Source organism: Somniosus microcephalus, chromosome 11 (assembly GCF_052327205.1).
Source record: "Somniosus microcephalus isolate GS21.2 chromosome 11, FLI_Smic_1.0, whole genome shotgun sequence".
NCBI classification, from domain to species: domain Eukaryota; kingdom Metazoa; phylum Chordata; class Chondrichthyes; order Squaliformes; family Somniosidae; genus Somniosus; species Somniosus microcephalus.
The window spans coordinates 27,228,316-27,255,127 of NC_140997.1; the positions used below are offsets into that span (position 1 = coordinate 27,228,316).

General features: G+C 44.1%; 1 protein-coding gene across 1 annotated transcript in view; it reads left to right on the forward strand.

Annotated features, from left to right (window-relative positions):
* Positions 1-26,812, forward strand: part of syngr3a (synaptogyrin 3a) — a 90,280-nt gene that overhangs the window by 51,723 nt on the left and 11,745 nt on the right. Inside the window, exon 2 of the mRNA XM_086000400.1 lies at positions 6,686-6,920. Coding sequence (XP_085856526.1) covers positions 6,686-6,920 — 235 coding nt within the window. The remainder of the gene's footprint in view (positions 1-6,685; positions 6,921-26,812) is intronic.

The following is a 26,812-nucleotide window of genomic DNA, read 5'->3' on the forward strand; positions in this document are numbered from 1 at the left end:
AATTTGTCAAACATGACTTCCCCTTCATAAAACCATGCTGACTTTGTCCTATTAAATTATGATTATCCAAATGTCCTGTACAGGGCATTGGTGAGACCACAGCTTGAGTACTGCGTACAGTTTTGGTCTCCTTATTTAAGGAAGGATGTACTTGCATTGGAGGCAGTTCAGAGAAGGTTCACGAGGTTGATTCCAGAGATGAAGGGGTTGTCTTATGAAGAAAGGTTGAGCAGGTTGGGCCTATACATATTGGAATTTAGAAGAATGAGAGGGGATCTTATTGAAACATATAAGATTCTGAAGGGGCTTGACAGGGTAGATGCAGAGAGGATGTTTCCCCTCGTGGGGGAATCTGGAACTAGGGGGCATAATTTCAGAATAAGGGGGCACCCTTTTAAATCGGAAATGAGGAGGAATTTCTTCTCTGAGGGTCGAGAATCTTTGGAATTCTCTTCCCCAAGAGCTGTGGAGGCTGGGTCATTGAATATATTTAAGGTGGAGATAGACAGATTTTTGAAAGGTAAGGGAGTGAAGGGTTATGGGGAGCAGGCGGAGAAGTGGAGTTGAAGCCAAGATCAGATCAGCTATGATCTTATTGAATGGCGGAGCAGGCTCGAGGGGCCGAATGACCACCACCTGCTCCTATTTCTTATGTGACATTCTAACCACATGACATCCGATCACGTGACATACGACCTTGTGACATCTGCAAATATTATTGTATCGCTCCTCCCGTTTCCTTGGACTGTGGTTTGGACTCGGGTTCTGTGTGAAGATGACCACTCTGAACTGGGAGCCTCAGTCAGAGCCGATTCGTACTTCCACTTCACAGGTTAAAACCAACTGAACCAAACCGAGAGCTCGCACAAAGGGCAGCGGGCTCTGTGTTTGGGGCCTCTTCTCTCAGGGCACATCGTCCTAAACTCAGCTCAGCACCAACATTTTTAAACCACTCACTGGGCCCGACTGTCTAAAGGAGAGTTTTCATAGAATGATAGAAATTACAATACAGGAGGAGGCTATCTGGCCCCAGTGCCTGTGCTGGTGCTGGTGTTCTCTCCTGTAACCCCATTCCCCCCAAATCCATTTATATTCCCTGACATGAATCAGTCATTCATGAAAGAAAGACTTATGAAATAATACTGAGCGGCCTACGGGTGGTGCTGTCCAGGGAGAGTATAAATACTCGGGCACGGGCCCAGCTTGCGCAGGACATTCTTAACAGGAACTTGTGAAGGACACAACTAGACCTCCATGTTGTAAAACAGTTGATTACAGCTATGTTTAACACTTAGACCAAGTGCCTAGTAGTTTTCTTACGTCATTCCCCCTTTTCAAATATTTATCTCATTCCCTTTCAAATTATGTCTAGTCTCTACCTCAACAGTCACTTGCGGTGAAGCATCGTTTGGTCTAATACCCCTCAGTTCAAGAACCTTCATTCTCCCCTCATCCTTGGCTCTTCCTCAGTCAGCAGTGGAAACAATCTTTCATTGGTTACCCACTGTAAAGGCCCCAGGTTTCACACGCCCCTTTAATGGCTGCTCATCTCTCAGCACCGCTCCCACTCACCACGTTGCTGCTGCTCCTGACTCTGCTGAAGGCCCACACCCATCCCATCCCCAGTCACCCTCTCTCTTCCCCCTCCGCTGCTCAAGGTCCAATTCCCTTGACCCCCCCGTCCCTTTCGTTCCCTGACCCCTGATTCCCCCGTATCCCTGACCCCCCAATCCCCTGTCCGCATTCTTCCTCTCTTCCCCAGTCACCCCCACCTGGGTGACTGCAGCCAGAATGCACCTCCCCTTTAAGCTGTGCTGGCTGGCTTTAAGTAGTTTGTGACCGCCCTATTTATCCTTTCCGCTAGGTCCCTGGTCCCAGACTGGTTCAGGTGGAGCCTATCCCAATGGTGCAGTTCCTTCCTGTCCCAATACTGGTGCCAGTGCCCTATGAAATGGAACCCCTCTTTCCCACACCACTCCTTTAGCCATGTGTTCACTTCCCTAATCAGCTTATCGCTATGCCAATTTGCACGTGGTTCAGGTAATAATCCAGAGATTATAACCCTTGAGATCCTGTTCTTTAATTTAGCTCCTAGTTCCTGGTACTCCTCAAACAGGACGTTTTGCCTACTCTTCCCTATGTTGGTCCCAACATGGATCACAACGACTGGATCCTCCCCCTCCCTCTCCGATATAATTTCAAGCTGGTTTGGGATGTCCCACAGGTAGGCAACATACCATGTGGGACTCTTGATCATGCTTACAAAGGATGCTATCTGTTACCCTAATTATAGAATCCCCTACAACTACCACATTACGCTTCCTCTCTCCACCCCCCCCCCCCCTTTGGACAGTCTCCTGCTCCAAAGTGCCTTGGTCTGCGCTTTGGCTGTCCTTCCAATAGTCTTTAGCCTTATCTTCACAGGTAGCAAGTACATTGTACCTGTTGGATAGGATCAGCTTCTGTGGATCCTCGTTCCCTTTCTTAACTGGGTTCCCCTTACTCGGCACACTATTGGTCACACCAACCCCATTCTGAATCTACACCTCTCTACGAGATGTGACCGAAGTTTGGAGCAAACTGTCCAGATACTCCTCCCCCTCCCTTATGTGTTGGAGTGTCTCCAACTCACACTCCAGCTCAATAACCCAGCCGGAGAGATTTCAAGACAGAGACATCTACTGCAGACATGTTCGTTCGGGACAGTCTCGTTGTCCACAAACTCCCACAAAGACCCCCTTCTTATACCCTTACACTCATTCAAAACCTATGAAATCCTCCTGAACCAATCACTGGCTGACACTCAAATCCAAAATCCAATCATTATGATGCCACGTTCGTAGCACCCTGGCATACGCAGGTTTTTAGTGTTCTGACACTCTTGCACCATCTGCTTTTGACCATCAAGATTCATATCTGGGGTAGTTATGGCAATACAAAAGGACGATGTCTCCATAGGTTGAGATACGGCCTGTGCTCTTGGTCTTTGTTTTTCTAATTCACTGCGGATGTTATAACATTCTACACAATGGTAGCTACAGCTAACCTTGGTTCCCAGGCTAACTGTAGTCTATTCGATCAGGGCAATCTCTTTCTCACCCCAGGTTGTCTGGTTACAGCTTACTCACAGACTTTTAAGCATAAGAAAAAGGGTTACATATTCTACATAATTCAGGTTATCATTGCATGCAGTTGATGATTACAAACGTCTACATTTAATCCTTACCCACGATTATAGATCTATTACTGATGATTATAAGATATTAATGGTTATAAGATATCAAAACAAGCATTCAAAAAAAAACAACTAACATGTAATTTTACAGTCCTTGCCTTTTATCTCAGTCTCCGGAATTCCATTAATTCTCTCGGCTTTTCTCACAGACTGACTGTCGCTTTACTAACGAGGCTTGTTGGAGTCGGCATTTTTAATATTTGGTCAAGCGGGCCCAACGCCTCTATCTTCCATTTTGGAATCTAACCGGGTCTACCCAAGGCATATTGCACTAGTTTTGAAAGCATGATTCTTCAAGAATCGGCGTGCATTGACAAAACAGTTACATAATACAAACTTAATCCTACAGCTAATAATGCTTACTTCATTTTGTCCATGTTGGCTAGTGGGAATCTAAAATGGAGATTTCTCAGGATTCTTACAATCCTGAAAGGCCAACTTACATCTGGTCTTTATGGTGTGCTTTATATGGGTGAACTGAGTGAGAAGCACGTTCCTGGTGAAAAAATTGGGAAATTTCACCTTTGGGTAAGCCCTAAGGGACAGTCTGTTCATCCTACATGGATGTTCACACTGTTGCCATTGAAACCGAGGGAACTACGTTGGAGAGGAGAGCTTCTTTGGACCTCCAAAGGAATGGAACTTGATTGCAGACATCACAGGGCTTCACTGATTTCATTGGCATTATTAGGTCTGCTTTCCCACGGACCAGTGACAATGCAGAGACCGTGCCCACTACTGTTGGCTTGGCAAGCATAGGTGGCATGCTGTTGCTCTCCCGTCGGGGTGGTAACGCATGCAGGCTGTCCCACCAACCCGTTCTGATGTCTGCACATCTGGCCAAAAGGCTGTTCATGCAGCCTCACAGAAGGTGCAGTCTGCAGCAAGTCCACCTTGGCTGCCACGAGACAAAAGCCACCTCGATCCCAAAAGGAACGAAACAACCGACCACCTTGCAGTCCTGCCACTCGGGTAACACCTGGGAGAATCACAAAACGGGGTTTAAGGACTTGCACATCGCACAATGTCACCAAGTAAAAGCACAATGGTAAGAAGCACTTGGGGAGGTTTTCATTAAAGTTATGGCTGCACTAAAGTTATTCTCTTGTGAAAATATCTTTACACGGTTTGTATGTGGCTTAGATCAGGGGGCACGAATACGAGCTGTGTGAGTTTGTGCGCTCAGAGAAGAGTTTATAAAAGATGGCCTATTTGTGGTGGGAAGGGAGATAATCTAGTCAGGATTGTTCGTACCGTGGCCAGCTGTGGTATTCAACATTAAAGCTCCGGTATCCGATGGCCATGAAATGGATTTGTCCTCCACTGCTTCTTTAGGCTAAAGCTGCTGCCCTTTTTGCCGATGTCCTTATTCCCCATGAGGACCTTTGACCTCTGAGGCCTTCATGAGGAAAAAGAAAGACTGAAGAGTTATATCGCGCCTTTCATAACCTCACGATATCCCAAAGCACTTTACAGCCAATGAAGTACTTTTGAAGTGTAGTCACTGGTTGTAATGTAGGAAACTCGGCAGCCAATTTGCACACAGCAAGGTCCCACAAACAGATAGTGACCAGCTAACCTGTTTGTTTTAGTGGTGTTGATTGATGAATAAATATTGGCCAGGACACTGGGAAGAACATAAGAAATAGGAGCAGGAGTCAGCCATTTGGCCCTTCGAGCCTGCTCTGCCATTCAATAAGATCACAGCTGAGGGCCTTGCTCCTCTTCGAATAGTGCTATGGGATCCTTTATGTTCGAATGGTGCTATGGGATCTTTTACATACAGCTGAAAGGGCAGACAGGCCTTCAGTTTAATGTCTCATCCGAAAGACAGCACCTCCGACTGTGCAGCAGTCCCTCAGTACTGCACTGAATTGTCAGGCTGGATTATGTGCGCAAGTCTCTGGAGTGGGACTTGAACCCACAATCTTTTGACTCGGAGACAAGAGTGCTACCCAGTGAGCCACAACTAACACCTTTGGAATCTGCAGATGGCTGTGAGGCCTCTTTTGTAAGGTGAAATGGTGCAGCATGCAGCCCTCACTGGTCTGTACTGCAGAATGGCGCTTGATCAATTCAGGTGCCTTAAGTGTGCCTTCAGTAAGCCCTATGGTGTGCTCTGTGTTGACTCTGAATAACAAATGGACCTCATTGTAGCGCTGCTCAGCTGGGGTGCAGGAAAATCATCTTGGTGTCACCGGTCATGGCTGCAGAGGTTAGCTTTGGTCTCCGAGGATCCACTCAGAGAATTGCCTTTCTGTGGTAAAGATTGGTGGCATGATGGATTGCCTTTATATTTTAAAAAAAGTCACTGTGGCAGTTCTGAGAGAAGCAAGCTTTCTCCTGCATGGTGTGCTGCTGGTTGGGAAACAAGCTGCGTGTTGAGAGAGTGGTATCCTTTCCCATTGACGTACATGTGACCACATGGAGGCAAACAGTAGATTGGGAGCTTGGGAATCCTGCCACCTGGTCAAATTGGCAAAGGACCAGATGTTCTTGGTGAAACTGATGAATGTGCTAGCACCAGAAAACAATACAGCCGTGACTTGTTTGGTGTAACCTGTGTGTTTGGCTGTCTGACTTTTTGTCACAGATATCACCTGTGTCTGCCTGGATTGACCCCATGGAATAGAAGTTAAGGGCGGTTGTGACCCTAATGAACATTGGCAGAGTGGTGTCAGCTGTGGCTCAGTGGCTAGTGCACTCGCCTCCAAGTCAGAAGGTTGTGGGTTCGAGTCCCAATAACTAGGCTGACACTCCCAGTGCAGTGCTGAGGGAGTGCTGCACTGTGGGAGGTGCTGCCTTTCAGATGAGACATTAAACCGAGGCCCCCGTCTGCTCTCTCTCGGGTGGATGTAAAAGTTCCCATAGCACTATTTCGAAGAGGAGATGGGGAGTTCTCCCTGGTGTCCTGGCCAATATTTATCCCTCAACCAACGTCACTAAAAACAGATTATCTGGTCATTATCACATTGCTGTTTGTGGGAGCTTGCTGTGCGCAAATTGGCTGCCGCATTTCCTACATTACAACATGACTACACTTCAAAAGTACTTAATTGACTGTAAAGCGCTTTGAGACGTCCGGTGGCCGTGAAAGGCGTTATATAAATGTAAGTCTTTCTTTCAAATGGGCTGCAGGCCTACTTGCAGTGTGTGACGTAACTATCTGACCACTTCCCTTTTTAAAGCAAAGCCTGCACAGGTCAAACACAGATTACAGAAAATTAATTTTGCCTATTGATCGTTATTACTATTATCATTATTATTATTGTTATCACATCTTATTTCTGTGGCGTACTCAGTTCAAGGACAGTAGTAGACCGGCTCGTCTGAATTCTTGTTACTGTCACTTTTCTGATTGGAAACTACAGCCAATTTCATTGTTACTGATGTTGGTACCATAAAGCTATAATTCTTTGCACTTACACATTTTCATTCCTTCCTCCACAGATTTTCTCCATCGTTGTATTTGGTTCTATAGTGAATGAAGGCTATGTCAATAAAGACAGCAACTACCTTTACTGTGTTTTCAATAAAAACAACAACGCCTGCAACTATGGCATTGCAATTGGCATCATAGCGTTCTTCGTATGCATCCTGTTCCTCACCCTGGATCTCTACTTCCCACAGATCAGCAGTGTAAAGGACAGGAAATATGTTGTACTCGGAGATCTGGGATTTTCAGGTAGACATGCTTGGAAGACAAAAAGGGGAAAGATTTTCGCTGTTTCCTGTTTATAATGAATTCATAAGCAGTTCCTGAAATGTCCAATTACATTCCTTATACGTGCAGTTTGCTCTTTATTTTGCAATTCTATATTTTTCTATAGATAGTGAACAGCAGAAATCTTCCCCCAAAATGATTTAAATTAAAAATGTTTATGGTGGGCAGTCAAACCAATTATGACTATTGGACTTGTTTATCAGAACATCATAAAATCTGGAGTGGTCAAAGAGCACTGGACTCGCAGTTTAGAGGTTGAGTGTTCAAATCCCACCATGGCAAGTTGTAAAACTGAATTCAATAAATCTGGTACTTTGTGGGTTAGCATCAGAGGGACAAACTGCCAGATTGTCATAAAAATCCAACTGGTTCACTAATATCCTTCAGCAAAGGAGATGTGCCACCACTACCTAGTTTGGACTACATGTGACTCCAACCTCACACTATCAGGTTGATTCTTAATACCCTCTAAAGTGATCTAGTACGTAACCCATTTCTGCTGTACAACAGTTGCTCACGAAGGCCCACCACAAGTTCTCTTGGCAACTAGAGATGGGCAATGAATGTGATCTTACTGATGTCACCCACATTCAGTTTACCTATCAAGCCTGCTCCATCCAGAGTTCATGATTATTCTATCGTGAAGTTTGGAGAACAGTGAGAAGATGAATGATGAAACTTTTCAGGTGATCCATTGAACCACCTTTAACATCAAATGCTTAATAATAAAAAAGAAATAGTGCTGCTTGTCATCTTCCTAAATGGACAGCAACAGACTTTACAACTGCCATCTTGTATCTAGTGTCCAACAAGAAGAATGTCCTGTTTGAGTGGGACTTGTTGGACAATGTCCAATCATTCTCTTCCCCTTAAAAGATGGAGCACATCACTTCTTCATGATGCAACATTCATGATCTATCTGGGGGAATGTATAAAATGCATAATGACCAAGGCAAGTGACTAAAATTCACGACCTCCTCATTGGGGATCCAGTGCTCAACCACTTTCAGCTACTTGCTAATTAGCAGTTTTAATCTGCCCAAATTTTTCAAGTCAATTGTTGTCTTCATAATTGTTGAACATGTTTGAGAAACGGTGATTTAGTATCAGAAGAGAAGAAAGGCTTGCGCTGTTCGACCTGTAAAACACATTGGCCCCAAATGCCTGCAGCCCTTATGGAAGAGCTGAAGTTTCGGCTGGGATACATGGAGTCCCAGTCTTCCAGGGGAAATTCCTGGTTTGCCATGTAAGGGACAAAGCCTCTGTTCCTGCCTTTATAAGGCCAGTGGCAGGGGCAGGGACTCTGAACCAAACTTTCCACGTCTCCAAGCTCTCAATTAGCAGGCGTAGGATTGGTGGTCGGTTTGTCTGGTGAGACCAGATCACCAAATGGTAGAAGTTGGACAACATCTCGGCATCCAGGCTGGGATCATGGCCTGGGACCCCAAAGATGATCTGCTTTTAAAAACATGGCCTACTTTACACGAGGGGACTTTCAGATGTTTCCAGAGAGAACTCCGCCTTCCTCCCTTGCCCCAGTTAGCCACTCTTTGACTGGACTTTCAAGCCTTTGACGGGTGGTGTGGAAACCCACCACTACCGTGGAAACTAAAGGACCTTCACCTGACACCACAAACGTTGGCAGGGTCAGCAGCAGAGACCTTGGGAGGGTGCACCTCCGCACTTATGTCACTATATTTATTGAGTAATAGCTATGTTGGAACACAAGGCTATAATGTAACCATGGGGGGGGTGGGGGGCGGTGGTGGTAGGAGGAGCAGATCACAAAGAGCTTAAGTTGTTACCAGAACCTTGTGATTGTGTTCCAGTCAGTCTATACTCATAGCCAAGGGTACAATACAAGATACTTCTTTTAAAACAGTTGACTAACTTGTTCCTCTTTTCTTTTTATTCTGGCGCCAGCCATTGCCATCTGAGTTTCATTGTCCTGTTCCTGCTATTAAATCTTGCCATTCAGTTGATACCTTCGGCTCCGTTTTACCATTCAGCATGCATGTTCTGCTTGTTCCACAGTAGATTGTTTGGTGTGTATCTTCCAGCAGCTTGTCATAGAGTCATAACGGCACAGAAGGAGGCCATTCGGCCCATTGAGTCCATGCCGGCTCTCTGTAGAGCAATCCAGTCAGTCCCATTCCCCCGCTCTATCCCCGTAGCCCTGCAAGTTTATTTCCTTCAAGTGCTTATCCAGTCTCCCCTTGAAAACATTGAGTGTCTCCGCTTCCACCACTTCTGTTGGCAGCAAGTTCCAGGTCCTCACCACTCGCTGCATAAAAAAGTTTTTCTTCACATTCCTCCGTATCTCTTGCCCAAAACCTTAAATCTGTGTCCCCTAGACTTGTACCATCAACTAGTGGGAACAGCCTTTCCCCGTCTAGCCTATCCAAACCCGTCATAATCTTGTACACCTCTATCAAATCACCCCTCAACCTCCTTTGCTCTAATGAAAACAAATCCAGCTTCTCCAACCTGTCCTTGTAGCTAAGATCCCCCATCCCGGGAACCATTCTGGCAAATCTCCTCTGCACCCTCTCAAGGGCCTTCACGTCCTTCCTAAAGTGTGGTGACCTGAACTGGACACAATACTCCAGTTGTGGCCTAACCAGCGCTTTATAAAGATTCAGCATAACTTCTCTACTTTTGTACTCTACCTCTTGTTATGAAACCCAAGATCCCATATGCTTTGCTGACCACTCTCTCTCTCAACATGTCCTGCCACCTTCAGGGACCTATGCACAGTAACTCCCAGGTCCCTCTGTCCCTGCACACTCTTTAAAACTGTGCCATGAAGTGTATATTGCCTCTCCCTGTTCCTTCTGCCAAAATGCATCGCCTCACACTTCTCTGTATTAAATTCCATCTGCCACTTGCATTTGTTGCTGCCATGTCTTCACATTTGGGTCAGGTTATGTAGGATGCAGACAGTTTGATATGAATGGAAGTCCTCTGCTGTAGCAAGGGCTCACGACAGAAAGCACGGTGATACAAAGGGATTTGGCAGCGAGTTAAGAATACAGTTCTTTGTACATTAGCGTACATTTGGAAAGCAAAGCATACTTTCATGATAGCTGAGGGACTAGAAAGATGCCAGGGACAGAACATGTAGTACTTTTTTAAGTAGGCTGACTCATCATCTGACTCTCCTTTTAAGAATAGACTTTTAACTATGATGTAATGAATATTATTTCGCAGCTTTCAAAGTATAGGTTTTTATGACTTACAAAAAAGATTTTTTTGTATGTTATTACTATTATAGTGCAACCAAGGGATGAAAGGGGCTAACAGATTTCTCCAATTAAACCAAAACTGAAATGTAATCATGCTCTTATATTTTATTAAGTTACAGAAATACTACTCTAGGTCTCAGTGAGTTAGGCCGAGGTCTCCAACCGATTATGGTCATGGGCTGGCTGTGTGCATTTGTGTCAGCGGGTCGCATTTGAGTAAAATACTTTGACGTTGGGCAGAATCATGATTAAATACCACATCCTACGCATTCACTTTTCCAAAAGCCACGTTTCCATATTTATTGGAGAAACGTTATTGTACCCGTTCACAATCTCAAGTTTAAAATACAAGTTCTGAGCTTTATATATTTATGAAAATTTTTTTTTAACATTTATTGGAGAACTGTTCCTCACATAAATTCTACACACACAAAATACAGACTTCCACAGACACAAATTCAAGCTTCCATATGCAAAAACGTCCCAGACACACAGATTTCAAGCTCAGATGCTCCACATTGCTCTGCTCCGCTGCTGTCCGTTATCCCCCCCCTTGCCTGGCCTGTTCCAGTGCTGTTCACTCTACACGCTGCCACTATTCGGTACGATCTCTTCCTCCTTATTCATTGCCTCCTGTGGTCTCTATGGTAATTTACACCATTTCCCAAGGGGTTACAGCAGGTAACTGGTGGATGCCCCATGGAAATTCAGGGCCAATTGCTGCAATTCTGCTGTTGGTTATACCTGGGATTGATGCTACCAGTAGCAGTATTTTGATTTTCCACCTGGTGGTACAGTAATGATAAATCGACCGGGTACTGTAGATTTACTCTCTTCAATATTTGCAGTGAAATCATAAACATGTTCTTTATAAATGTTCTAATTTCCCTCTATCTCTGAGTAAGATGGAAATGCTGATGATATTTCTGTTGAAAAAGGAAGGTACCTGGATCACTGGAGCCACCACAATCCTCAATAGGACAAGACTGGAGCCATATAGAAACATAGAAGATAGGAGCAGGAGTAGGCCATTCGGCCCCTTGAGCCTGTTCCGCCATTCAATGCAATCATGGCTGATCATCCAAATTCAGTACCCTGTCCCTGCTTTCTCCCCATATCCCTTGATCCCCTTAGCCTTAAGAAATATATCTAACTTCTTCTTGAATATATTTAATGAATTGGCCTCAACTGTTTTCTGTGGTAGAGAATTCCACAGGTTCACCACTCTCTGGGTGAAGAAATTCCTCCTCATCTCAGTCCTAAATGGCTTATCCCTTATCCTTAGACCGTGACCCCTGGTTCTGGACTCCCCCGCCATCGGGAACAGCCTTCCTGCATCTAGTTTGTCTAGTCCTGTTAGAATTTTATAAGTTTCAATGAGATCCCCTCTCATTCTTCTAAACACTAGCGAAAATAAGCCTAATCGACCCAATCTCTCTTCATACATCATTCCTGCCATCCCAGGTATCAGTCTGGTGAATCTTCGCTGCACTCCCTCCATGGCAAGAACATCCTTCCTCAGATAAGGTGACCAAAACTGCACACAATACTCAAGGTGTGGTCTCACCAAGGCCCTGTACAACTGCAGCAAGACATCCTTGCTCCTGTACTCGAATCCTCTCGCTGTGAAGGCCAGCATACCATTTGCCTTCTTAACCGCCTGCTGCACCTGCATGGTTATCTTCAGCGATTGGTGCACAAGGACACCCAGGTCTCGTTGCACTTCCCCTTTTCCCAATCTATTGCCGTTCAGATAATAATCTGCCTTCCTGTTTTTGCCACCAAAGTGGATAACCTCGCATTTATCCACATTATATTGCATCTGCCATGCATCTGCCCAATTGCCCAACCTGTCCAAATCATACTGGAGTTTCTCTGCATCCTCCTCACAGCACACACGCCCACCCAGCATTGAGTCATCTGCAAACATGGAGATATTACATCTAGTTCCCTCGTCTAGATCATTAATATATATTGTGAATAACTGGGGTCTTAGCACCAATCCCTGCGGTACCCCACTAGTCACTGCCTTCCACTCAGAAAAAGACCCGTTTATTCCAACTCTTTGCTTCCTGTCTGCCAACCAGTTTTCTATCCAAGTCAGTACCTTACCCCCAATCCCATGTGCTTTAACTTTGCACGCTAATCTCTTATGCGGGACCTTATCGAAAGCCTTCTGAAAGTCTAAATACACCACATCCACTGGTTCTCCCTTATCTATTCTACCAGTTACATCCTCAAAAAATTCCAGTAGATTAGTCAAGCATGATTTACCTTTTGTAAATCCATGTTGACTTTGTCCGATCCTGTCACTGTTTTCCAAGTGCTCTGCTATTACATCTTTTATAATGGACTCTAGCATTTTCCCCACTACCGATGTCAGGCTTACAAATTCCCTGTTTTTTCTCTACCCTATAATTCCCTGTTTTTTCTCTACCCTATAATTCCCTGTTTTTTCTCTACCACCTTTTTTAAATAGTGGGGTAACATTAGCTACCCTCCAATCCATGGGAACTGTTCCAGAGTCTATAGAATTTTGGAAGATGACCAGCAAAGCATCTACTATTTCTAGGGCCACTGTTAGCAAAAATGTTTACATTTAAAATCAAAGTCTGAGCCATACAGACCAGGAAGGATCCAGGTTTGATTCCAGTCTGTGCTGTGTGAGCTTACTTTAACTTAGTGGCAGTACAAGTATTACAATGCCCTTGGGTTAGGGAGTGGAAAGTTCGCCAAAGTTTCCACCCACAACTTCAATCCAGCAAGCCCTGCTAGAAGTGTGTGTGTGTGGACCATGGGTGAGCTTAGGATCGGGATTGGATGTGATGGCCTCCATTGCCAAACAATGTGACAATACTCATTGTAAGGGCTTATACCTGAATAGTAGTCACTTGAGCGATCTGAATGTGTGGAACAAGGAGTCAATGCTTTCAGGAGGGGGAAAGGGAGAGAAGAAAGTTGGGATGGAGGGGAAGTGCTGAAAAACCTTTGTCAGAGAATTACTGGAGGGGCTGTGGTTTGATGGGTGTGTTGCTCCATTCGTTCCACTCATGCCCAAATCCAACTCGTCTGGCAGTAATGTTGGTGCCACAAAGGCTTTGACTCGTACTTAGCAGCACCACCTATTCAGAGAAAGCTTCCCCGCTGTCTTGTATTATATCGTTGCCTTCTGAGCGAGATTGCTTGCTGATTGTGGAAAACTTTTAAACGAAAATCTCTCGACATCAAATTTTACAAGGAGGTGTAAATGGCATCGACAAAGAATTACCAAAATCATTTTACTACAGAGAATTGTCATTTAATATGAGTTACGTGGAGAATAATGAATAGGAGTGAATGACAAAGGTGTAAGCTATTTGAAAGGTTCCATTTCGATCAATGACAGCAAATTGAACGCAGTTTATGACTATCATTTGAATATTAAGGTTATAGTATAGCTTTGAAATCATGCATGATTTGTTATTAAGGTGTAAACTCGACAATATTTTAATATAAATCAACTTGTATAATATTTTAACTGTTTTAATCCCTTTCTAGATTTGTGAAGTAAATTGACATCTGAATTTAACCTTATGAGTACTGAAAATAATTAAGCTTGCAAATGATTCATCTTTCATTTATACAAGACCTACAGAACCGACAATACAACTTTCTAAAGATAGAGCTGTGAAGTCACGTAGCATGTGACTTGTCAAGTTCCTGATTGATGTGCCATTGGGTTGGGCACTGAGTAGATACCACACACTCGCCCTAGGGAAAGAGAGAAGTTTGCTTACGGGCTACTCTTCCGCTCTTCCTATTTGTTGTCTCAGGAATGTCATTTACTAGGGTGCAGAATGGGTGAAACCTAAGATAGAAAATAAGGATATGTTGACGGGGTTAGATGAAGAAGGGTGGGAGGAGGCTGGTGTGGGGCGTGGGTCTGTTGGGTCGATTGGCCTGTTTCTGTGTTGTAAATACTATGTATTCAGTATAAATTGAATACATTGTTAAAATAAAATACACACGTGCAAAATCAATGAAAATTTCTTCATTCATATCGTTCCTTGTTCATGGCATAAAATTTAAATCTTGCTACATTGTAGACTTTGGTGAGCAAATGCTATTGCCGCCCTCCAAAATGGATCGACGGCGATGTGCTATCATTACTGCAGATTTATGCAGGCATGATTACGAGCTAATTACAGGGAATTCCTATCATTTGTATTTAATCAATTTGATAAATAATAATATCTGAATGGTCTCCCTGGCGTGCACGGTCGTGTAGGTAACTGGTACAATTAGCAGCCCTCGGGCAAGTCCTGGGGGGAGGCGGGGGAGGATGGTGAGGGCAGCAGGAGGGGGGGCCAAACACAGCCGGCAGGGGCCGACAGGAGTACTATTGAGTCGCCGGGGGGTGGGTGGGGGGGGGGGAGTGCTGCTGCTCCTCCTGAATCCACATTAAATTACTTTTTTTAAATGGGCCCCACGAATTGAGCAGTGGGGCCAACGCCTGTGTAGAATTGGCGCAGGCCATCCCACTGCTAAATTGATATGATTTGCACCCGTTTTCTACCTGAAATACATACCAGTTTCTACCCCATGATCTTATAAATTTTCACTTCCTTTTAAGTAAACCGTAATTCAAAGCACTTCCTTAATTTAGGACCAGACAAATTCTAAAGTGGAAAGTCCCGTTCAGATATCCGTGCATAACAATCACTCCTGTTTAAACTGGTTTAACTAGAAATCTAAAAGCACCAGTGCAATTAATCACAATTTTATACTCCAAGTTAAAGGTGAGGAGAAGGTGAGTGTTGAGAGGGGACTAATTCACCCATGGCTCTCAGATGGAACATGCCCTCCAGAGGCACATGTCCCCTCCCCACCATAAATAGGACTTCCGAATGGCTATCGAATAAATAGCAATAGATTGCCTTTACCAAATTTGCCAGATCCTCCTTTTGTAGCATCTTGTCTGCCTTTCCATTTTTCCTCCCCCCCTCAACATGCAGGTTCACTACATCACTCCCAATGGGACAGAGAAGTCAGTCACACTGGGTTCATGTTTTGTGGAGGCTGAGGGATCTAATTGTGGAATAATTGGCTACACAGGGTGTGGAAGCGATCCACTCCCTATTGCATTCGACAGCATTGTCTGCTCTGCAGGCTATTTTCAGCAGCACACAATGCTGTCAGGGTTTCAATCCCTTTACTGCCATCAATGGAATATTTGTTATTTAATAATAATTGCAAAAATAGCACATGCAGTTTTTGCACCCTTTTCCTGTTTATTAAAAAATTTAGGCAAAATACTATTTCAAAAATAATATTTGTTGTTCAAAAATAAATAAAAATTAATAAATATAGGGAGCTTACACCAGACATCAATTGTCACGAGCTCTGAATTGGATTAAATTAGATTATACAAGCTTGTGGAAGGAATTCCCAATAAAGCTATTGAACTCAATCATTAGGAAATAAATTTCAGGCACGGCACAATACATTGTGTGGAACTAGAATGCTGTCATACATTGAGTGAAATCTAGACTGGTTAAACTTCACTTCCTGATAGAAACATATGACGATGACGTTCGCGATAAATCCAAAAACCATTGCCTCCTGGTGACTGTATCGCCACAGTATGAGAAACAGCCAGAGTGGAACTTCTGAGCAACTGAGGAGATTTTGGAGAGGAAGGTGGAGGGGCAAATGCTGGTCACCATTGAAAGGGAAATCAGAAGAGACTGGGAAGCATCAGGAGGGAGCGCAGGTGGAGATGGGAAACATTGGGAGGTTTTCAGCGGGTATCAGAGTGAACGTGAGTAATATGAAGAGTAGGGTGCTTACACCAGAACAGAGATCTGACCCAGATAGACTGCCTGGACACATCTTTAGAGGGAGGGTATACAGCAGTAATCTTTTTCTACTCTTGCCTCTCTGGATGTTACTTTTTTTTAAACGTTTTTCTGTTTTGAGTGACAGCTTCAGCTCAGTGGTAGCAGAGTCTGAAGTCCCACTCCAGAGACTTGAGCACATGATCCAAGCTGACACTCCAGTGCAGTGCTGAGGGAGCGCTGCGGTGCCGTCTTTTGGATGAGACATTAAACTGAGGCCCCGTCTGCTCTCTCAGGTGGACGGAAAAGATCCCATAGCACTATTTGAAGAGCAAAGGCATACTCAGTCCTGGCCAACATTATTGCTCCAGCAAGCGCAGATGGGAATTTCTGCAAGTACGTTAACTGGTGTGCTAAAAATAACGCACAAAGACAATTAAACCAATTGGTGCTATTTTCCTGGGCTCAGGGCACTGTTATTTGGGCAGGTGGGGGAGGGAGGCTTTGGCACAGGTCATAGGAAGGTCCCAGTTATGTTGGGTCTCCACCTTTTTCCTTGTTTCTAAATTCCATCGGAAGTGGCGGTGTACACCCCTTGCATCAGCCCCCTTCTGTGTGGACATCGTAGAGAGAGATGATGATAACGTCACCTGCTAAAATTCCTGCTCATTCTGCCTCATTTGCCCCCACCACAATGTGTGTCTGCATGAAGCCAGGACCTGATCCTGGCAAGAGTGACGTTTACAAAGAGCGGATTTCATTGATTGCTGCAGCACATTCAAATTCAGTGGGTTTTGAACCTTCTCGATTTTCAAGCAGCACATTCTTGAAGTTTTTATCATCTGGTGACACTTCCTGTGACAATGCCCCTTATCATGCCTTATCTCGCAAGTAAGAAATCGGATTTTAGTTCCCATCTGAATTAGCCACCAGATTTTTGGAAGAATAACTGAACAGATGCACTCTCTGGTTTTTAATGTAATTGGTGTCGAAACCAAGGTGCTGTGGGGAATCTCCACCTTTCTCCTCTAGGTTTTCCCAGGCCAAATTAGAATGACTCATAAATTTTAAAAAAACAGCAGATGATGGAAATTTGAAACAAAAATGAGAAATTGCTGGAAATGTCAGCAGCATCTGTGGTAACGTTTGGGATATGGACCCTTTGTCAAAACTCCGGGTGACTCGCGCTTTCTGATGGTTCACCGGTTTCCTGAACAGATGAACATTGATAATCACGTTCAAATAATACAACTGCTACAGACAATAAATCTTTTACGTATGTAAGTGGAGAGCGAGATACAATTCTCACCAGGGGCACCCAGTATTTTTTTTTACCTGGACAGATCCAGCCATTACACATGTTTACCAGACAAATGAGTCAGTTACAAAAGCTCATCGACCTGAAACGTTAACTCTGTTTCTCTCTCCACAGATGCTGCCTGACCCGCTGAGCGTTTGCAGCATTTTCTGTTTTTATTTCAGATTTCCAGCATTCGCGCTATTTTGCTTCAGTAAATGAGTCGGTTAGCTAGAGTGTAACCAGACATTGTTAGTGGACCCACCATTAGCTCATTGAGATGATAAGAAATGCTGATGCAGGCACCAGCAATTTAAATTAGGGAGCCAAGCTGATTTAGCTTCAATAGACAATGCTAATTTATGATTAAAAAGAATGAAACATGGCAAAATGTTGATGATGGGACATTTTGCCATGTAATTAAATTACTGTTAATATTAGCAGATTAATGCTTGATATGTGCTCTTAAGCAATTCCTCTTTCACAATATATATAAATGATCTAGACGAGGGAACTAGATGTAATATCTTGCAGATGTAATATCTTGCAGATGTAATAGTTTGCAGACGACACAAAGCTGGGTGGGCGTGTGTGCTGTGAGGAGGATGCCGAGAAACTCCAATATGATTTGGACAGGTTGGGTGATTGGGCAGAAGCATGGCAGATGCAGTATAATGTGGATAAATGCGAGGTTATCCACTTTGGTGGCAAAAACAGGAAGGCAGATTATTATCTGAACGGCAATAGATTGGGAAAAGGGGAAGTGCAACGAGACCTGGGTGTCCTTGTGCACCAGTCGCTGAAGGTAAGCATGCAGGTGCAGCAGGCGGTTAAGAAGGCAAATGGTATGTTGGCCTTTGTAGCGAGAGGGTTCAAGTACAGGAACAAGGATGTCTTGCTGCAGTTGTACAGGGCCTTGGTGAGACCACACCTTGAGTATTGTGTACAGTTTTGGTCGCCTTATCTGAGGAAGGATGTTCTTGCCATGGAGGGAGTGCAGCGAAGATTCACCAGACTGACACCTGGGATGGCAGGAATGACGTATGAGGAGAGATTGGGTCGATTGGGCTTATACTCGCTGGAGTTTAGAAGAATGAGAGGGGATCTCAGTGAAACTTATAAAATTCTAACAGGACTAGACAGACTAGATGCAGGAAGGATGTTCCCGATGGTGGGGGAGTCCAGAACCAGGGGTCACAGTCTAAGGATAAGGGGTAAGCCATTTAGGACAGAGATGAGGAGGAATTTCTTCACCCAGAGAGTGGTGAACCTGTGGAATTCTTTACCACAGAAGGCAGTGGAGGCCAATTCATTAAATATATTCAAGAAGGAGTTAGATATATTTCTTAAGGCTAAAGGGATCAAGGGATATGGGGAGAAGGCAGGGACAGGGTACTGAGTTTGGATGATCAGCCATGATCTCATTGAATGGCGGAGCAGGTTCGAGGGGCCGAATGGCCTACTCCTGCTCCTATCTTCTATGTTTCCCTTTTTTGGAGTCATTAATCCATTTAAACCTGCAACAATTGGTACAGAACAGACAATGCTGAGTGGCTCTGACTTTCACTAGCTTGAGTTGCTCTCCATCAGTATCTAGGATCGATCTACATTATTCCTTTTAGGCCAGCACAGTAACACGAAACAGCACCACAATCATAGACAGTTTCCAGTGGGCCTTGATTGGGACAGAGCCTCCACCTGCCCCAAACGAGGACACTGCCATAAAAGGTGGCATGGCCAGGACTGGGAGTTTCCTTGTCCCTGGCTGGTGGGAGACTTGGAGGCAAATACGCCTAGTGGGTCCAGACATACGGGCCTGCCAAACGGGACCCATCTGAGGTCCAGGCCTGGTCGAAGGTTTATTTTTTCCTAACATTGGCTTCTTTATAAAGGGGACAGATGGGCACATTTCCTGGATCCTTCAGGATAGGGGGGGGGGGGGAGGGGGCTAGTGGTGGCTCGGATTGAATTTTAATTTTGGAGGTTGTGTTATTTACATTAGCAAGTGCCGTGTGCCTGCCATCCGTGGTAATCACTCAAAGTAGAAGTGCCTTATTTTCAGTCTGATCATAGCCTACCATTTTGAGTCTTCTCCTCTTTTCAGCCCGCTGCTTTGGTGAAATGAGCTATGGAAGTCTCGCCACACGAGGCCGCAGGGAATCTTGTATGTTTACATCCAGACCAGATGCTTATCCGAAGGTGTCTGCGCCAGAAAAAGTCAGCAGAGTTAGACACTGCTGTGCACTCAGCTGCTACTGACTTTTCCTGGCTGGGATGCCTTCCACTCGACTTGTAGGACTGGTCCAGCTGCTGGGATATCCCGCAGATCTGCTCCCAGGCACTCCTGTAACCGAGGCCAGGTGCCATCAGCGCAGTGCTCTGCAGCAAGAGGAGCTTTAAACAGTGGGGTTTCTGCAAGGTGTAAAGCAAAGGAAAACAAGGCTGCCTCCTCCGAGGTAGCAGGCCATAATAGTATTTCGATTGAAGATTACATCACACTTGAAAGTACTTCCTCATAATCTCCTTGGTTTTTAAGAATGCCCTTGAATCCAGTAATCTGCGTAGCTGCACCTTCAGATTACTATAAGAGGTAAATAATGAAGGGGAGGCTTTTAAAATGGTGATTGCTACATGCATTCCCAGTATTGCTGCCTTCAGGTTGACAGCTCAGAAAATTGCAGGATGAACCAATTTACCAGACACGGAAAAAAATGCTGTGTCAAGACGTTAAAACAAAATCTTATTTCAGATCTTCTCTAGCGTGTCTCTTTTTTTTATATTCATTCTCGGGATGTGGGTGTGATTGACCCCCCAGGCTGTCGCTGACCATTTATTGCCCATATCTAATTGCCCTGGGAAGATGGTGGTGGGCCGCCTTCTTGAAGTACCGAAAGCGGTTTGATACGAATGAGTGGCTTGCTTAGGTCACTCCACAGGGCAGTTAAGAGTCAACCACGATGGTGTGGGACTGGAGTCACATATAGGCCAGACTGGGCAAGGACGGCAGGTTTCCTTCTCTAAAGGACATTGGTGAGCCTGTTGGGGGTTTTACAACAATCCGACAGCTTTTTAATTCCAGATTTTTAGAAAAACAAACTCAAATTCTCAAACTGCCATGGTGGGATTTAAACTCACATTTCACTGGATTATTAGTCCAGCCCTCTAGATTACTAATTCAGTAACATAACCGTTACACTACCATACCCCATAGCACGTGGAGGTTTTTTACTGAAATACAGATTTTTTTTCAGCTACTTAATGTATCGATTTGTATGTGGGTTCAATGACGACACATTCATGAAAGAGAATGACTTTTTATCTAAAGTATGTTCAACTCAGTTAAACAGCATTACAGGAGACACCATCTTAGAGATCCATCTAAAATGAAACCAAAACTAAACTCCTTGTCTCTCACATGCCCTCTGCTGGTCAGGCATAAATAATCAATCAGGCAAATATGCTGGTATGGCATAAATAATCAAACAGGCAAATACCATCACTATTTGCTGATATCATTACATCTCCCTTTCTTAAAACAAAAGTATTTTACTTTTATCTAACAACATGTTTTCTTTGTATTAATCTGCATTTTAACTATAACACTTAATGAACTTACATTATCATTATCATGATCAAGGTTTTTTAACCTTGTTTTGTGTGTTCACATGAAATATGTAAATACACTAGAACTTGAAGAAAGAATAAGATAACATTACTTCCTTCTATAACAATAGTCCTTAAACTTGCTCAATGAGTCTCTCAGGAGGCTTCACGTGTCTTGAGGATTTTCTGATTGATTGTCCTTGAATCTGAGTTGTTGCTTCAGATGATGATTTCTCAGCTGTGTGATCAGGTTGTTCAACAGTATCAGTCTTTTGACCTGCTGTGTGATCAGGTTGTTCAACAGTATCAGTCTTTTGACTTGCTGTGGCTGGTCCCATGAGAAGATCCCGACGATTTCTTCGCAGAACAGCACCCTCATCTGTCTGAATGGTGTATGATCTTGGTTGAACTTCACTCAGGACAGTTCCCTTCTGAGTCCATATGTTTGTTTTGTCTTTGAACCTTACTTGGTCACCAGTGTGGAGTTCAGGTAGGTTTTGTGTTCCTCTGTCATAGTAGTACTTTTGCTTTTCTTTCTGTTGTTCTTTGAACTTCCTCACTTTCTCCCCCTCTTTTGTTTTCAGGAGGTTCTCCGGGATGGGTAGGTTTGACCTTAGCAGACGTCCCATAAGGAGTTGGGCTGGTGACATACCACACTCGAGCGGCGTTGTGCGGTATACCAGCATGCTCTGGTAGAAGTCAGTTCCACTGTCTTTTGCCTTGTACATCAGTCTTTTCACTGTCTGGACCGATTTTTCCACTAGTCCATTGGACTGTGGAAAGTGAGGACTTGACGTTGTGTGGACAAAGTCCCACTCTTTGGCAAAGTGTCGGAAACTTGCATTGTAAAACTGGGGTCCATTGTCTGTGAAGACCTCGCTTGCCACGCCATGTCTGGAGAATATGGCTTTCATACATGTTATCACAGCATCTGCAGTGGTGGTGTACAGTCTACAAACCTCTGGATACAGGGAGTAATAGTCTGTGACTACAAGATAGTCCTTCCCTTGACATACGAATAGGTCAGCGCCTACCTTCTGGTAAGGTCTGTCTGGCGCTGGGTGTGGTTCTACCGGATTGCTTGCTCGATATTTCAGGCATATTGTGCAGTTTGACACCTCATTTGTCACATCTTGGTTGATTCGTGGCCAGTACATCACCTCTCGTGCTCTTTTCTTACACTTTTCGATTCCCAGATGTCCTCCATGGATCCTTTTTAGCATCTCTTTTCTCAGACTCTTTGGGATAACTATTTTACTTCCTTTGTAGATGATGTCTTCGACCACTGATAGTTCCGCCCTGCAGTTCCAGTACTCTGCCATGTCAGGTGAGCAGTCTTGCTTCATGTTGGGCCATCCGTCCAAGATGCTTTTCCTCAGTCGTCTCATTGTTTCATCTTTGTTTGTCTCAGTCTTTATGAGCTCCATTTTTGCATCTGCTATGGGCAGTGCACTTGTGATCATGTCCACGTAGGCGTTCACTTTTTCATCCATTTTGGTGTTTGCGGGCTCACTTGGGTCAACAGCTCTGGACAACGTGTCTGCTGTATACATCAGCTTACCCGGTGTGTACGCAACATTCAGTGTATAGCGTTGCAGCCTGATCATCATTCTTTGTATTCTAAGCGGACAGCTATTTAGTGGCTTTTGGAACAATGCAATCAAGGGCTTATGGTCAGTCTCTACACTGATTGCTTGTCCTGCCACAAACTGGTGAAATCTTTCACAGGCGTATGTGATGCTGAGCAGCTCCTTTTCTATTTGAGCATATCGCGTCTCCGCGTCTGTCATTGAATGCGATGCATATGCAATAGGTTGCCGGTAGTCGTATTTTTGCAGAAGAACGGCACCGAGCCCACTCTGTGATGCATCTGATGATATCTTGATGGGTCTCGCTGGGTCATAAAACCTCAGAACTGGTTCCTCTGTGAGCAGTTTCTTTAGATCGCTCCATGACTTCTCATGCTCATGATTCCATTCCCATTCTATGTTCTTTTCAGTTAGTCGTCTCAGTGGCGCCATCTTTTCTGAGAGGTTGGATATGAATTTACCCATGTAGTTGATCATTCCATTAAACCTCTGCACGTCCTTTTTGCATTGTGGCTTTGGCATATTCTCAATGGCGGACACCTTTCTGGGATCTGGTCTGATGCCCTCACTGCTAAGGATATCTCCCACGAATGTCAGTTCTGTCACCCCGAGCTGGCATTTCTCTCTATTCAGCTTCAGGTTTGTTTTCCTTGTTGCTTCCAGCACTTTTTTCAGTCTCTTGTCATGCTCAGTTCTCATGGTTCCCCATACTATGATGTCATCCATTGATGTATCAACTCCCTTCAGGTGCTCATAGATCATATGGATAGTTTTGTGATACACTTCAGGAGCTGAGGCAATGCCAAATGGTAACCTTAGGAATCTGTATCTGCCAAATGGACTGTTGAACGTGCACAGTCTTGAACTTGCTTCGTCCAGTTTCATCTGCCAAAATCCTGATGATGCATCTAACTTGCTGAAATACTTTGCATTTGCAAACTGTGACATGATTTCCTCACGTGTAGGAAGCTTGAAGTGCTCTCTCTTTATTGCTCTGTTTAGATCTCTTGGATCCAGGCAAATTCTGAGCTTTCCATTCTTTTTGTCCACAACGACGAGGGAACTCACCCACTCAGTTGGCTCATCTATCTTCTGAATCACGTTCAGGCTTTCCATCCTGTCCAACTCTGCCTTCAGTTGCTTTTGAAGAGCAAACGGAACTTTTCTGCATGGATGTATGACCGTTGGCATACTTTTATCTACTCTGATCGTGTGTTCTCCTGGAAGGCAGCCTAGACCCTGAAATAGGTCATTGTACTCTTTCATGAGTTCATCATAGACTGTCTCTCCTTCGCTTTCCACAACGAGGACTCTCTTTACCAGGTTCAGTCTCTCACAGGCTTTTAAATCTAGTATGGCTTACACATCCTTTAGCACCACGATTAATGCTAGCGTGTGCTCTCTGTCCTTGTGTGTCACTTTGACAATGCATCTTCCTTTCACTGGTATATCAGTACCTGAGTATCCTGTCACTTTCACTTTTATTCCATGTATCTTTGGTCTGGGTCTAATTTTCTTAAAATCAGTCTCTGATATCACATTAACTTGTGCTCCAGTATCCAATTTAAATGGAATGTGTATGTCATTCACTTTTAGTGTCAACATGCAGTCTCTTTTTTCTTTTTTGTTTTCAGACACAGCATCTACATAGAACTCCTCTATCCCGCTTTCATCTACTGCATGGACCTTGCTTTGTTGCGCTTGGTTCTTACAGCAACGGGCATAATGGTTGTTTTTGTTGCAACTATTGCATTTTTTACCATGTGCTGGACACTTTTTTGGTGGATGCTGTGTACCGCATCGACTACATGACTTTCAATTGCCTCTTTCATTTTTGTTCACTGGCCACGCCTATTTTTTCACATTGGCGCTCTTTTTGTTAAACGGTTTGTGTCCATTCTTACTCACTGCATCCACGTTGCAGCTACTGTCACTGAACAGCTCCTTTGCCTGCGACTTCACAGTCTCTGTAGCCCTACACAATGCTATGGCTTTTCCCAGGTCTAGATTTTGCTCTCTTAGCAGTCTTTCCCTTAGACCATTATCTGGAATACCACACACCAGTCTGTCTTTTATCAGCGAGTCTGTCAGTCCCCCAAATTCACATGTTTTGCTTCGGTTTCTCAGTTCAGTCACATACTGATCAATAGTCTCTCCCGTTTTCTGTACACATGTGAAAAATCTGTGCCTCTCAAACGTCACGTTATGTTTAGGTATGCAGTAGGCCTCAAACTGTTCCATTATTTTATCTAGCTTCATTTTGTCTCCATCAGCAGCGAATGTGAAGTTATTATACACTTCCAGCACTTCATCACCCACGACATGTAAGAACACTGACGCTTTCATTTTATCACTTTTCTCGTCAGCTCCGATTGCCGCTAAATACAACTCCAAACATTGTTTGAACCTCCTCCAATTTTCAGCCACATTACCTGTCAACTGAAGCTTCGCCGGTGGGTGTAAACCTTCCATTTTTTCACTTCGTTAGCTATTCTCCAATGGTAAGTAACGATGTTCTCTTTTGGCTTGCTAATATGTGGAGAGCTGATTTAACTTCAGATTTTTCCTCTTCATCTCTTTCAATCACTTCTGACACCATGTATCGATTTGTATGCGGGTTCAATGACGACACATTCATGAAAGAGAATGACTTTTTATCTAAAGTATGTTCAACTCAGTTAAACAGCATTACAGGAGACACCATCTTAGAGATCCATCTAAAACGAAACCAAAACTAAACTCCTTGTCTCTCACATGCCCTCTGCTGGTCAGGCATAAATAATCAATCAGGCAAATATGCTGGTAAGGCATAAATAATCAAACAGGCAAATACCATCACTATTTGCTGATATCATTACACTTAACAAATGGGGGAAGATTTTCTGCTTGCTAATTCTGACAAGATTGAAAACACAGGCCCAGGCTTTTCATTCCTAATGCCGACAGTAGCTCATTCATTTTAATGGGTTACCGTCAGCCTTTTGACCAGAAAACCTAGGCCATATTCTTTCTAAACACATTTCCGACGTTGTTGCAGACAGCATACAGAGGAACTGTTTCCTCCACCCACCCACCCCCTGCCCAAGATATTTTTCTTCAGCCGAGTTTTGTCCTTTCTCTCTTCTCGCAAACCCACGCTGCGGTACGGTTCCACGGGCACCAGTGGCTCTTCGGTAACTTACCCAAGTGGCCAATCTTCATGTGTCGGCCTAGACGGTGAGAATTGGCAGATAACCAACATAGGAGGTCATCAGAGCTGAACCCGAACCTGTCCTCGCCCTACATCCATGGGTGAATTTTTCATAGAAACATAGAAGATAGGAGCAGGAGTAGGCCATTCGGCTCCTCGAGCCTGCTCCGCCATTCAATGAGATCATGGGTGATCATCCAAACTCAGTACCCTGTCCCTGCCTTCTCCCTTGATCCCTTTAGCCTTAAGAAATATATCCAACTCCTTCTTGAATATATTTAATGAATTGGCCTCAACTGCCTTGTGTGGTAGAGAATTCCACAGGTTCACCACTCTCTGGGTGAAGAAATTCCTCCTCATCTCTGTCCTAAATGGCTTACCCCTTATCCTTAGACTGTGACCCCTGGTTCTGGACTCCCCCACCATCGGAAACATCCTTCCTGCATTTAGTCTGTCTAGTCCTGTTAGAATTTTATAAGTTTCAATGAGTTTATAAGTTCCAGCCAGGGCCATCAAAGACGATCGGGTGCGGGAACCCTGGTTCACAAAGCTAAAGGGAGGGGGAAAAAAAAGTTCCGTACATGCTAACATTCAATACTTTTATCACATGGCAAATCGACGAGAGTCTTGCCCCACAGCAATAACCATTCTGTTTAGGTGGTGAAGAGTTGGTAATGTTTCGGTTTAACAGATGCTTGTGGTTGTTATTTTGAACACAGCTGTTGTTGCAGTAACTTTCTCTTTATTCAAATACATATATCTGTGAGTGAACCTATAACCGCAATTTGTCTTCGGCCTTTTCCTGGCAGCACATTTGTGCAGTAATGAATCAGTCTAGGTTGACAATAAAAAAAACCTCATGATTGTATTACTGCTCTAAATATTGGCAAGTGATTCCAGAACTTTAAGCACGTGTTGATGATAATGCAGTGGCGACCATCAGTGAGAAAAAGCTTGCATTTTACATTTTGAGAAATGATCTAAGGTGGTCATATTTCCCTTTTTATGAGGCGTTAGAAATTCCTTGCGCAATACCTTCTGCTAACATTCATTCTAAGAGAGAGGGAGTATGATTGGGGAGCGTGCAGGAGTGAGGTTCAAGATGTCCAAGGA